The 13,574-nt window shown below is 38.3% G+C and overlaps 1 protein-coding gene across 1 annotated transcript; it reads left to right on the forward strand.

The window, feature by feature from the left end:
* Window positions 1-73: 73 nt before the first annotated feature.
* On the forward strand, window positions 74-13,460 carry dnd1 (DND microRNA-mediated repression inhibitor 1). The gene is made up of 5 exons (XM_082177095.1): window positions 74-102; window positions 8,111-8,167; window positions 8,346-8,451; window positions 9,777-10,238; window positions 12,162-13,460. The coding sequence occupies exons 2-5, from the start codon at window positions 8,126-8,128 to the stop codon at window positions 12,698-12,700; spliced, it is 1,149 nt and encodes a 382-aa protein (XP_082033221.1). The 5' UTR covers window positions 74-102; window positions 8,111-8,125; the 3' UTR covers window positions 12,701-13,460.
* The last annotated feature ends 114 nt before the right edge of the window (window positions 13,461-13,574 follow it).

Below are 13,574 nucleotides of genomic sequence, written 5' to 3' on the forward strand. Positions count from 1 at the left end.
TGAATCGGACTTTCCAATGCTACATTTAAGAGAGCGAATCAATTAGGATGAATCGATTCACATGAAATAATCTGACCTTCCAACGCTAAGAGGACCATTTAGGTGAGCGTGTCCGTTTAATTTTCTAATCAGACAACAGCAATAAAGCGTTTGGTCTCACTAAATCGCAAAAATTTCGATGAAGTTCGCTACTGTAAAAGCCACACTATTATGACTGGAATGTTTTGGGTGGTTACCGGGCCATTGGTATGCGGTTACATTGTAAACATATTTGTTTTACCTCCCACAGTTCCACACTGGTTTTCTTTCCTCGATCAACTCAAAGATTTTCCATTCGCCTTTTCTCTCTTGTTCTCTGTTTCTCCTCTCCACTCATCCCTCGCTCAGCTCATCATTGCTTTACGATGGCTGTGACCTTTTCAGTGGCACTCCACTATCAGACTCTTATCTCACTGCCAGTGTAGCCGAGCGGTCATTTATGAGGTCACTTCACAGAAGTGGACATTAGCGATAATGTACTTCCAGTGACTCAGGTGTCACACTAAAGCGAAGTCCAGCGCGCGCACGCACGCACGCACACTTATGCTCGGCATATAATCATCCAGCTCTGTGTACAATACATGACAGAGATGTGGACGTTGTAACAAATTAAAATGTCCGTTGGTGGAAGAAATATTTTGCTTGATGAGAGAAGAGAAAAAAGAGACAATATATTTTCTTCAGAGTATTACACACACGTCACACACACACTTTCTCGATCCCACTTGGTTTGTACGCTTGTTAGTTCCACTTGAAATGGCAAATGACAAACAATCAGAGGCAGTGAAGCAGTGGCTTACCAGCTCACAGAACCAGCCAAAAACAAAACAAACAAGGCAATTACTGCAATTCACACTACACCAGTTCTCCATGTTAAACACACACACGCACACACAGATAAACACAAAGGCCTTTGCAATTATAAACATTATTCTCATCTCTCGCAATCTATTTTTGACATGCAAACTAGCACTACACATATACATAAGCGCGCACGCGTAGCCTAGCTCGAGCAGCGGGGATATACACGGCACATTAAAACGACTAAATCCACTGAATAAAATATTTTCACATCTCCAAGGTTATGAAGAGAAGGTGGAGAAAATCTCCTAACTGATTTTTTATACATCACTGGCTTTGCAGGGCTTTGATAACCTGAGGCCAAAAGAGGAAGTTGGCAGATGTGTTTAGTTTACGGCCCGTTTGAATGTCTCCCTCTCAGAGATAGAACAGCTTGATGCCTCTGTGCTTCACAAACACACACACAATCATAGTCATGCTTCTTAAGTAGTTTAAGCACTATTGCTTTAGTTCATGTAATTATTTCATAGCCTATTATTAATTGCTAAACGACTAGGCCTACTCACAGAACTTGTCAGCAGGAAGAATTCAGCAATGTTTGATGCAGTTTAACATGTTTAAAAATGCTTACAGTATTTTTTGTATCTCTCTTGCACACTGGTTTGATAGACTTTTTTATGACTGGCGGTAAATTATAGACCTAAAATAGATAAAATGAAAGCATGCACGAACCGTGTTAATAAACATTTGGCAAGAGACAACTACAAATTCAAAGTTTTATTTGTCATAGACTGTATGAGTCATTCTGTAAACACAATACAACATTTGATGAAGTGTGCTAAATCTATCTATCTATCCATCCATCCATCCATCCATCCATCTATGTGTGTGATGATTTTCACAATATTTTTATTCTATTTTAAATATATAAAGGAAAAAAAGAACCCACAAAATTAACAAAAGAACAGCATGACCAAATATGTATTAATCTATAATCTATTAATCTATAATCTATATCTGCACATTTTTATTCTCCCCCAATCACAAAACTTATTTACTTCAAAATAATTGTGAGCTATCATTATAAATGACACAATGAATAGAAAGTGACATAACTGGAGTCTTCATGTTCAAAAGTTGTCAGGTTCTTCTCTCATTTAGGATTCATACTTATTTTTATTTTTGTCATGCCTGGCATGCAGGTGAAGCGTAACATATCCACCCCATCACATAAAATAGACAGAAAAACAGTTTGTTAAATTTTTTTTTTTACTATTTATAGATAATTATTGAATCTTAATGCTAATGAGAAAACCCCATAACCCGGAAATTTTTAGTTAGAAATATTTCATCCCATCACTTATTCAGAATAACCCATATTAATTTGTATTAATTCAGCTTGAGATGACATAATGCAATTTCTTAGCACTTAAACACATTAATTGTCTGAAAGAAGGTTTACAAAATAAATTTACTTTAAAAATCAGGCTGCTGTGTCATAGAATGACTCTTACAGTATGCATCTGGCACAGAACATTTAATTAGTATTTTCTGTTTGTGATCTAGGGGGCAAATAGGCAAAAACAAGCAGATCAAATATGAAGGTTTGCCGAGTTGTGTAAATGTTTGTTAGTTATGCATGCAGTTATTGATATGTGTGGTTGCGGGCCACTGATGAAGGATCTGGCCCTGACCCCTGACGGCGTTTTATCTGACCACAGCAGTGTGGAAACTGAAATCCTTCGAGATTTTTCTTGCCGTACAGTATAATCATGCTGAGATGTCCTGCACACGGGCCAGAGCCTGTTTAATCATCTGCCAGGGAAAAATTGCAAGTCTGATAACTTAAACTAATAGCACACCTCTCCTCAACAAACATTTATGCATATTTATACACTACATTCAGCACTGGAAAGGTCTTAGAAGTTTACAGCATTTCAGCAGCATTTTCACCAACATAAAAGCTTGAGGATTTGAAATGTTGAAAGCTTGAGACTTTGAACATTTGAAAGTGAAGAATTTAAGACGTAAATATTAGTATTGCAACCTGTAGTGAAATGAATTGCAGTAATATATTTGTCTTTGATTTTGTAATGAAAGGTAATAATAATAATAATATTCAATTTGATTGTGTTTCTAAAATACCAGTTTGAATGTGGACACTATCAAAAGTAAAAAGAGGTTTGAGTCCACTTTAAAGTCCAACTACAAAATCAATCCGAATGTGCCGTTAAATTATTGAACTATTAACTTAAAATCTCAGAGGGTACTTCAAGTAATTATTTTACGTCTAAGGGCTTCGACTGACACAAAAATTTTGGATAATCCTGTATTAGTTTAGCCTGGAAATCCAGACCCAAATAACTCGCTGAGCAAATTCAATTTGTGCTCTCGCGAGAACTCTTGATTTCCAGGGTAGTAAATGTATAATTCGTTACCTAATGTTTTAAATGGGACCTTATTGTAAAGTGTTGTAAAGTCCACTATCATGGCCTTGTCCTTGCTGACATTCACCTCAACTTCCTGTAGATAGGCTTTGTCTTCGTTGTCAGCATCAGACCCATCACAACAGAGCGAGAGAGAAAGAGAGATGGCAGAGAAAAGGAGGAGGGTGGGGTGGAGGGAGAACAAACATGTCCCTTTGAGATAGACTCTAGTACTAATATTGACCAGCACGCTTCAGAAAACACAGACGCACGACTCCGCTACAGTAATGAAAGTCCCACAAAGGACCATCGACACGTTTTATCAGCAACCTGAATTATCAGCGTCTGTTCACCTTGATTGCTAGTGTTCATATGTTTCACTTACACACACACACACACACACTCACTCACCACTGCACATGCAATCATCCAGCAAATAAGAGCATGTGGCACACAAAAAAAAATCACAAAACGCGTTTCATGTGCTCAGCAGGTACGAGTCCAACTGAAACACACATGCACATGAAAAAAACAAACACGCATCACAAAGCTAAAGTTGGTGAGCTCATAAATTAGACATGTCATTTCAGACTTAATCAGAGGCTTTGGTTCCTCTTTCTATGTAATATTTTTCTGCCTGTAAATCTTATAGATTTGAGGTGTCATCCATGTCTGTACACTCTTAAAAATAAAGGTATGCCATAGAAGAGCCATTTTGGGGTTACCCAGAGAACCCTTTGGCGAAAAGTTCTTAAACAGTTCTTTTTTTTTTTTTTTGTGCAAATAATATTTAAATAATTTGAAGAACCTTTTTCCACTAAAAACAAAAGTTCTAAAAGGGGATTTTCGCAGTAATGCCATAGACAAACCATTTTTGGGTTCCCCAAAGAACCGGTTCTAAAAAGAACCATTATTTTCTTAGTGCAAGAACATTTTAATAATCTAAAAATGCACTATAATGCACTATTATTATTTTTTGCAGTGGAAAGGTGCCATGGATGTTAAACTATTTTTAAGAGTGTTGCTGAATGAGTTACACAGTAACCACAAACTGCTGAAACTCCTAAACTTTGGTATGAGCAATAATAATAGTGATGATTACCTTTAAGTACATGTGCAGTAGTTTCTGAGATTCAGGTTTTAGTGCAGCCAGAGGGAGGAACTCACAGAAACGTCATTCACTATTTCCCCAGGTTAAAACATCAGGGAGCCTCTCAGCCATGAGCAAGCTGTTCCTCTCTCTAAAACAGTTTCTGTTTACTATTTATTGTGGCGCTGATAGGCTTTTAAGAAATGATAGTTCTTCCTGCACTTAAGATGGAGGTTGCTTTATTACCTCCTGAATAAATGAATGAATAAATAGCTAGTCAAAAGAACAAATTAAGAATAAACATGAATCTGCTGAGATATGAATTTTTTTGTAACATTTTGCAAAATATATCATCCAGGCTGATATTCAAACATTTAGAGATTATCAACTGATAACTGTTAACCCTCTAGTGTCAATTCAAATGAACCAGTGTGTGTGTGTGTGTGTGTGTGTGTGTGTGTGTGTGTGTGTGTGTGTGTGTGTGTGTGTGTGTGTGTGTGTGTGTGTGTGTGTGTGTGTGTGTGTGTGTGTGTGTGTGTGTGTGTGTGTGTGTGTGTGTGTCCAACTCTGCCATTTAAAAGAAGTCACACCTACTTATTATTGTTTTCCACTATTTATGAATACGTATTTTAATAATAGAATTTCATTGTTTTAGTAAAATGTAAAAAAAAAAAAATCAGCAAGAATGCATTAAATGGATCAAAAGTGACAGTAAAGACTTTTACAGTGTTATGTGCAGATAAATGCAGATTCACCCATCCACCCATCCATCCATCCATCCACCCATCCATCCACCCATCCATCCATCCATCCACCCATCCATCCACCCATCCATCCATTCACCCATCCACCCACCCATCCATCCATTCACCCATCCACCCATCCATCCATCCATTCATCCATTCATCCATTCACCCATCCATCCATCCACCCATCCATCCATCCATCCATCCATCCATTCACCCACCCATCCATCCATCCATCCACCCATCCACCCATCCATTCACCCATCCACCCATCCATCCATCCATTCATCCATTCACCCATCCATCCATCCATCCATCCATCCATCCATCCACCCACCCATCCATCCATCCATCCACCCATCCATTCACCCATCCATCCATCCATCCATCCATCCATCCATCCATCCATCCATCCATCCATTCACCCATCCACCCATCCATCCATCCATCCATCCATCCATCCACCCATCCACCCATCCATCCATCCATCCATCCATCCATTCACCCATCCATCCATCCATCCACCCATCCACCCAGCCATCCATCCTACAGTATATATTTGTCTACAAAGCTAGTTTCAAACATTTAGGGCATAAAGTGTATATATATAGCACTCCTCCTAAATGCCAAAAGATTAAAGTTCATTGCAACGCTCTGAAAGTTAGTGCGAGTTTTTACAGGGTGAGTGACAGGACTGAGGATATGAGTTTTGACATTGGACAGATTGTGTGTCCCTCGGTGAGCCTCGAGGAGGCAGAGGGGCAGGATCAGCCTCTTCATGAGGCGGGGCGGGTGGGGTGTGTGTGTGTGTGTGTGTGTGTGTGTGTGTGTGTGTGTGTGTGTGTGTGTGTGTGTGTGTGTGTGTGTGTGTGTGTGTGTGTGTGTGTGTGTGTGTGTGTGTGTGTGTGTGTGTGTGTGTGTGTGTGTGTGTGTGTGTGTGTGTGTGTGTGTGCGCATTTCAGGACAGACTCACAGATGTGCGTGACGACCCCACGGCTATGGAACTGCTGTCGCTATGAAGCACACATTGCATAGCAACCGGATAACATCAGTCAGATAGGCCTGATTTCAATGTTTAGATATAAAAGGTTATAAATTAATTAGCCAAAGGCAGACACAACACTGTATAAACAAGAAACACAGTAAGATCTTAATACAACTTAATTATGCTAGTCATAAAACTCCTTATATGATTCTTTGTTATCACCTTCAAACCTGATGCTGGATAAAATCATCAATCCACAGGTGACCTAACTAGCAGGGCACATTTTCCACAAGTCCAATTTGTGAAAATGATATGCACAGACTGTAAATCAAATGAACTGTTTAATATTATTATCCTGGTGACTGCGGTACGTGTGACAATGTGAGGCGGCTATATGACCTTCGCTACATTAGGAAGTGTTGATGTGTTGATTTCCACACAAACAAACTTTAATTGCAGTACGGTAAAAAGACGTATCGCACATCTCACCGCCAGGAAAATTGAAAGATGCAAAGGATGCAAGGTGCAGACGGGAGTGAGAAAAGGAAATGCCACTTGTCTGTTCTGTCTGTTTTTCTTTTCTGAGAATTAAAAGGCTGTAAGGCAACGGAGGGATTTTCTCCTGCTAAAAAGTCAGAGCTGCAGGCCACACTGAGAACTAAGCCAAGCTTCTGCCTTTCATCTGCCACAGCATCACTTTACACTGACAAACTGTGTACCTGCACATCATGCATTCGCTAAGGTGCCGTTAATTCAAAAGCCGCTTCGTAAAATACCGTCTTTGATCATTTTCATGCCATTTATGCTCCAGACCTACATTTTATTGTAACTTGGCCAGAGCTGAAACTCTTTAAGTCATTTGCCATCATTAAAAAAAAAAAAATTTAAATTAGACATGAATATTCAAAAACAAGGTGTCATGGTAATGTGCATTTTTAGGATGAGTCTAAAGACAGGTTTTTTAGCACGTAATAATAAAATAAAAAAATGTTTAAAAAAATATCTTGAGGTTATTTATTCACACTTGACAGCTTAAAATGAAGTGTGGAAAAAGATATATATATATATATATATGCAACGATACATTTCAAATGGAAGTATGGTATATTGTTGTCATTATGAACAAAATGTAACAGTATAATAAGAAATGTTTCTAGAGCAGCAAATCAGCGTATTTGATATCTGAAGTATCTATCTATCTATCTATCTATCTATGCTATATTTATCTACAAAGCTAATTTCAATCATTTAGGGCATAAAAGATATGAACTCACCACCTTGTAGGTTTAATTCGGTGAGTTTCATCCAGTTATCATAAAGAAAACAAATTATTTATTTTGTGAGTAATAAATAGTTATACTGGGTTTTATTCCAATTTTAAAAATGAACTATAACATAACACATGGAATGTCCAAGAACAACAAAACAAACCACTGCTGTTTTTCTCAGTAGACAGTTTTATGGTGCAGGGGTCATGACCTGTGACAAACTCAGCCCAGCAGGACACCTAATAAAACATTTATTTCTTCATTTTTTCACTTGAATAAAAACACAGGATGAGCTGCATATGTCCTGCTGTTTTGTACACTGAATAATTAAAATAGAATTAATATATAAATCATTGTATTTGCACATTACTCAAAAGATTAAATCAAAGCATGTTTTTTTAAAAGAAACACTGTGTTCAAGGGTGCTGAATGACGTTCACTTAAATAATCACGTGCGCGGCTGCCACCTGCTGGTGAAGAGTGGAACATCTGGGATTAAAGTTGTCCAATTACGGTAAACCCGTTCTAAAAAGTAACATAAAGTGTTAAATCTTGAAACGAATGCATACATGAATAATTATACATTTATCAATCTGTATATAAAGTCTTGTTTTTGTAAGTCTCAGTATCATCTCGGTTTAAGGACTGAAATATGAGAATCCGCCCACTTTCCTCAAGTGTGTCCAATAGTGTCTCTAGAGGAGTCATGAGGTTTATTTTAATGACCTTTGCTTGACTTTTCAACCAATTTACAGGTGTGTCATCATCTTATGTGGACAGTCAGCGACATGGAGGGACCGCATCAACAGCAGGTAAGCGAGTTTATTTACTGTGGATATTTATAAACATCATACTTTTGCCCAAACTTTAAACTTTGCGCAAGAGGAGTTTATTCGCGTGGCATCATCACTGTTTGACGTTAAAGAGCACGTGAGCTCATCGATATAACATGTTAGTATTACATCACCTCTTTAATTTGATTGCTGGCAGGTTTTGAACCCGCAGAGACTGAAGTCACTGAAAGAATGGGTGCAGAAAAGCTCCATCACTTTAACACAGGTCAACGGGCAGAGGAAATATGGTGGTCCTCCTCCGGGTAAGTGCTCTTGAGTTGAACTGAGATCAGCCGATTGCAATTAAAACACAACCTGTGGCATTTCAAGCTCTTTTATGTCTCATTGCATGAGATTTGAAGCTTCATGTGGATGAAGACAGAGCTGTAACACATGGCATCACTTAAAGAAGCCTCTCGTTTTCCTTTATAACATTGCGCAGAGGCACAACGGCCTACTTCTGGCCTCTCTTTTCAGAGGTTTTTAAGCATAAATCTTCATCATTTGGGTTTAGAATAGCTTGTCAAGAAGGAATGATATATTGTAGCCATCTGATTAAAGTTTGAACCATGCCTCTTTTGTGCTTTGCCTCTATCTCATTGAAACATGGACACCTGGAGATCAATTAGGCTGCAAGTCCTCATTGCTACTCAATTAATGCTGATTGGAAGGTTTTAGATTAGATTTAGTTGGTTGATGAAAGGTTTGGAGTTTAAATTCTAACGTGTTGATCCTTTTAGATGTCTTTAACATGTATAAATCATTATAGTATATTTATTTACAACAAAATTCATCTTTGCAATGCAGAGGAAACATGTGGCATTTTTATGTATTTACACAGTCTGTTTAATGCAGCTCAGAGTCGACATTAATGCATTTAAATTGCTATACATGCATAAATAATGTTTTGAACATAAAACGCTGAATTGAAATTAGAAAAGATTTTAAAAATGAAAAGACTTTAAATGTGAAATTAAAACGCCCAGTAGGTGGCAGCAAGTCACTGTTAATGAGCGAGTCATTGAGTTTCAACCGATTCAATCAAACGGCTGATTCATTCAGGAAAGAATCATTTGACTGTCTTAATGAGTGAGTCATTGAATCATTCATTCAAATGATTTGTTTATTCAGTAATGAAACACTGCTGTGTGTTGCTCAGAGACTCAAAAAAAAGTCCTGTTGCTTTGTTTGGAACTATTTTCATTGGCAAAATAGAGCCAAAACATGCAATATTGTCTTAAATGTAAGTCACTTAATAATAAAATTATCACATTTGTAATTTGTAATGACTATTGTATTTTATTTATCTTATTGTATATTTATTTATACTTTATTCATTTACATATTGACTTAATCATTATTAATAATAATGGTTATTGTGATTATTAATTTTGATCATTTGTCATTATGACAATTTTAACAGGATTGATTGATTGATGCATAAATTGCCCACGGTTAAGTCTTCAGTTTCATTCTGCTCTCATACTTTGTTTCAACTTTAATCATGAAGTCCTTCTTAAATGTAATTTCATTCACTTTTGTTTTTGCAGAAAAGATAAAAAAATATTCCTTTCTTCTCCTCCTCCAGATTGGCGAGGTCCTGTTCCCGGCCCGGGGTGTGAGGTTTTCATCAGTCAGATCCCACATGATGTCTACGAGGACCGCCTGATTCCTCTCTTCCAGAGCGTCGGTGCTCTTTATGAGTTTCGCCTCATGATGAACTTCAGCGGGCAGAACCGGGGCTTTGCCTACGCAAAGTACGGCGACCCCTTCACCGCATCCACCGCCGTCATGACCCTCCACCAGTACCCTCTGCAGGAGGGGGTGTGTCTGACGGTTCGCAGGAGCACGGAGAAGCGGCAGCTGCGTCTGGGGGATCTTCCGGCTAACGTGAATCGGGCGGAGATGCTGATGATGCTCCAAATGATGTCTGATGGTGTGGAGGACGTCCTGCTGAAGTTGGCCGGGCCCAAAGGGAGAGAGGCCGTGGCTCTTGTGAACTACTCCTCCCACTACGCGGCGTCCATGGCCAAGAAAGTGCTTGTAGAAGGTATGCTGTCTGGGATATGGAAATATTTTGATTATGAAATGATTGGCTTTTTAAAAAAGAAAGTATCATTGCGCACTTTTTCTGAACTCCCTGAAACGCCTCGATTGTAGTCTTGTGTTTTCTTCCGGGAACAAACATGACACAATGTTTCTCATTTAAATAATTCCCGGCCAAGGCATAAGCAAAAAAGGGGGACGAGGCCTGGTTCAGTTGCGTTAGAAGTGTGTTGAAACACGAGGCTATGTTAAGGGGCGTGACATTTCCGAAACCTGCTCAAAGCAATTGACTAATCAAAACACGTTGGTCCAGTTGACCAATCAGAGCACATTGTGCTTTTCAGAAGGAGGTACAGGAACTAAACAGAGCATTACTGACAGACTGGGAAGAGAGAGGTGTTGTAAGTCAAGTCAAGTCAAGTTTATTTGTATAGCGCTTTTCACAATACAGATTGTATCAAAGCAGCTTCACAGTATTAAATTAAAATAATACAACAAAGTTTGTTTCAAGAGGAATTTATTGATTGATAAAATTTAATAAAATATCCCCAACTGAGCAAGCCAAAGGCAACAGTGGCAAGGAACCGAAAAACTTCATCAAGTGACCTAATGGTGTCCTAAAACTCCATCAGGTGACCTAATGGAGAAAAAAAAAACCTTGGGAGAACCCAGGCTCAGTCGGGGTCCAGTTCTCCTCTGGCATTTATGAGCTAGAGGCCGGATTGTAGTTTGAACTGTAGGATTATATGAATGCCTGGCTGAAGAGATGTGACTTTAATCTAGTTTTAATCTAGTGTAACAGTATCAAATATGTGAAAACTAGTGTTTGTTGAACATTCAAGCATGAAAACCTATTCTAGTACACCCCAAAAACAAAATCAAGACTTTGAAAAAGGGCATAATAGGTCACCTTTAATATTAGACATATTACGTCACCATAGGGCTGGGTGATATGACCGAAAAAATTGTTAGGTTCAAACGTTTTATATCAGTTGATGTAGATAATTATCACGATAAATATCAAATCTTTAATTCATTCAAGTTTAAAGGCAGATTTTCGCTCCCAAGTGAAAGTTGTAGAAACTAGACTATGGTTTTAAGTTAAGAACTTAATTGTAAGAACATGACAAACACTTGCCAAACGGTTGAACATTTCACAAATCTGAGTCTTTTTTCCTAAACAAAAGAAATATCTTAATGGAAAAATGTATTTCTTAGTTTCGTGCAATGAGTGACTGTTTCAAATCATGAAACAGGTTTGTGTTGTCTGACTTTGATGGCACACATCTTCAGCAGTTTGCAGTGCAGGCTGTAATATTAATAATATTACATTTATATATTCTAACTGTTTGAGTTAGGACTCTAGTTTTATTAAAATGTAACCATTGGTCATCCATAGTATCATACACAAAACCACCCCGATACTATAGTAAAATGTAACTATATGGTTTCTATGGCATTTGCATGAAAAACAGTAGCCTAAACACTTTTAGTATAAATACAAATGCACAAATGCTGTAGCGTAATAACAAAATTATATTCCGTTACTCCAATGCATTTAATACATAACTACATAAATAATATAATAAAATTCAATATCTCACATTTCTGTCACAAAACCATAGTGCAGTTAGTGTTACTACTGTAAATCCATGGTAAATGATGGCGATTTGTAGATCAAAAAGCCTTCTAACTGGATCGTTCATAGCAATTTGCTGTTGAGAATGTCAGCGCTGTTTTATCTGGTTTAAACTAGTTTAACTCACAGAGACATCGCTTTTTAGTGATCACATGATCGAGACCGATAAGTGAGTAAACACATCTGCCTTAGTAATCTTGTGCTGCGCCCTTATTGTTTTATCGCCCAGCCCTACCATGAAATAATAAACATTTATCTTTAGGCTGTGTATTTCTTATGTCATTCCAGCTTTTAAGAAGCAGTGCGGCATTTCCATTACCGTCAGTTGGACGTCCTTCTCCAAGTCCAAGCGTATCAAGGAGACCGAACAAGATGACTGCTTCACCTCACCTGGTCTGAAACCCCTCAGTAAACCCTCCCTCAGCCCTCCACACCTGTATCCTCAGCTCTCTCATCATGATGTCCCAGCACACCCCACTCGCCTGCCCTTCTTCCGGGCCGTGGGGGGTCCGACCGCCCCGGTGAGAGATGAGATGATGGCTCAACCCCCCATGAACCGCGACCCTGTTTCTCTGCTGCAGAGGATGTGCGAGGTGAACGGACTCGGTACACCGCAGTACGAAGTCCGTTACAATCACACTGGCCCCGACGGCTTCTTCTACTTCGCCTTCAAAGTCCTGATCCCAGGCCTCCCTCTGCCTCTGTACGGGGTCGTCCAGATCCTTCCGAGCACCAGCGCTCGAGCCACGAAGGGGGAAGTTTGTCGGGCCGCCGCCGAGCAGGTGATCCAAACCATGTGCAAGGTCTCAAACTTGCGACCTTTCTGAAATTTGAGCTACTTTTGCTAATGTAATGTAACATCATCAGTTTTACGTTCAGTATTATGGTTTGAAGGCATGTACTGTTCTAGTTTCAGATGAATGAGTGGAAATTTATGATACACACAAGTATTTCATTTACTGTAAAAAAAAAAAAAAAAAGAGGAACTAGGCAGTGAATTTCTTTTAATTTTACAAGCTCTTGAATTCAGCACTATGAGAGTGGTTTGAAGTATTATGTTCTTGTTGATATAATGTTTTATGATATTTTAACTATGTAATATTAATCATTTATGTTTAGGCAGCCTCATCACATTTGGTTGACTGCATGTTTTCACAACTTCTTATTTTGAATGTTTTCACCGTATTTGACTTTTCACGATTTGTTTTGCGTGTTTGTCACGATTGCTGACTTTGCATGGTGTGCTGTTGTGTTTCCTTGTTTGATGGGTTGTACTGGCTATAAATGACTTTTGTACAGTAAATAAGTTCAAGAAATAATACTTGTGCAGGCTATTGCTCACATTCCTGATTATAACATCCTTCTATTGCTCATACTTTTGGTACAAAGTTAAAAGCACTAATATAATTATTAAACTTTGACTACAGATATGAATGGTACCTCAAATCACATGGGTTGAGGAGAGATGTGCTAATATTAGGGATTAAATCTATTTTTCTCCAATAAAGCACCAGGTTTGTCATGCTTGGTTGTAAGGCTGCCTAATTTGGCCCCAAATTTTATTGATCAGGAGTACTATAAAATACTATTTACAGCTGTAAAATTCTAATATTTATGGCTCTCTTAATTAAAAGATAAACATAGAATTTCGTAAATGTTAAAGGTGCATTTTGCATGTGGCATTAAAACAGATCATAAAGA

The sequence above is a fragment of the Leuciscus leuciscus genome (genome assembly GCF_965113295.1).
Source record: "Leuciscus leuciscus genome assembly, chromosome: 8".
NCBI lineage: Eukaryota > Metazoa > Chordata > Actinopteri > Cypriniformes > Leuciscidae > Leuciscus > Leuciscus leuciscus.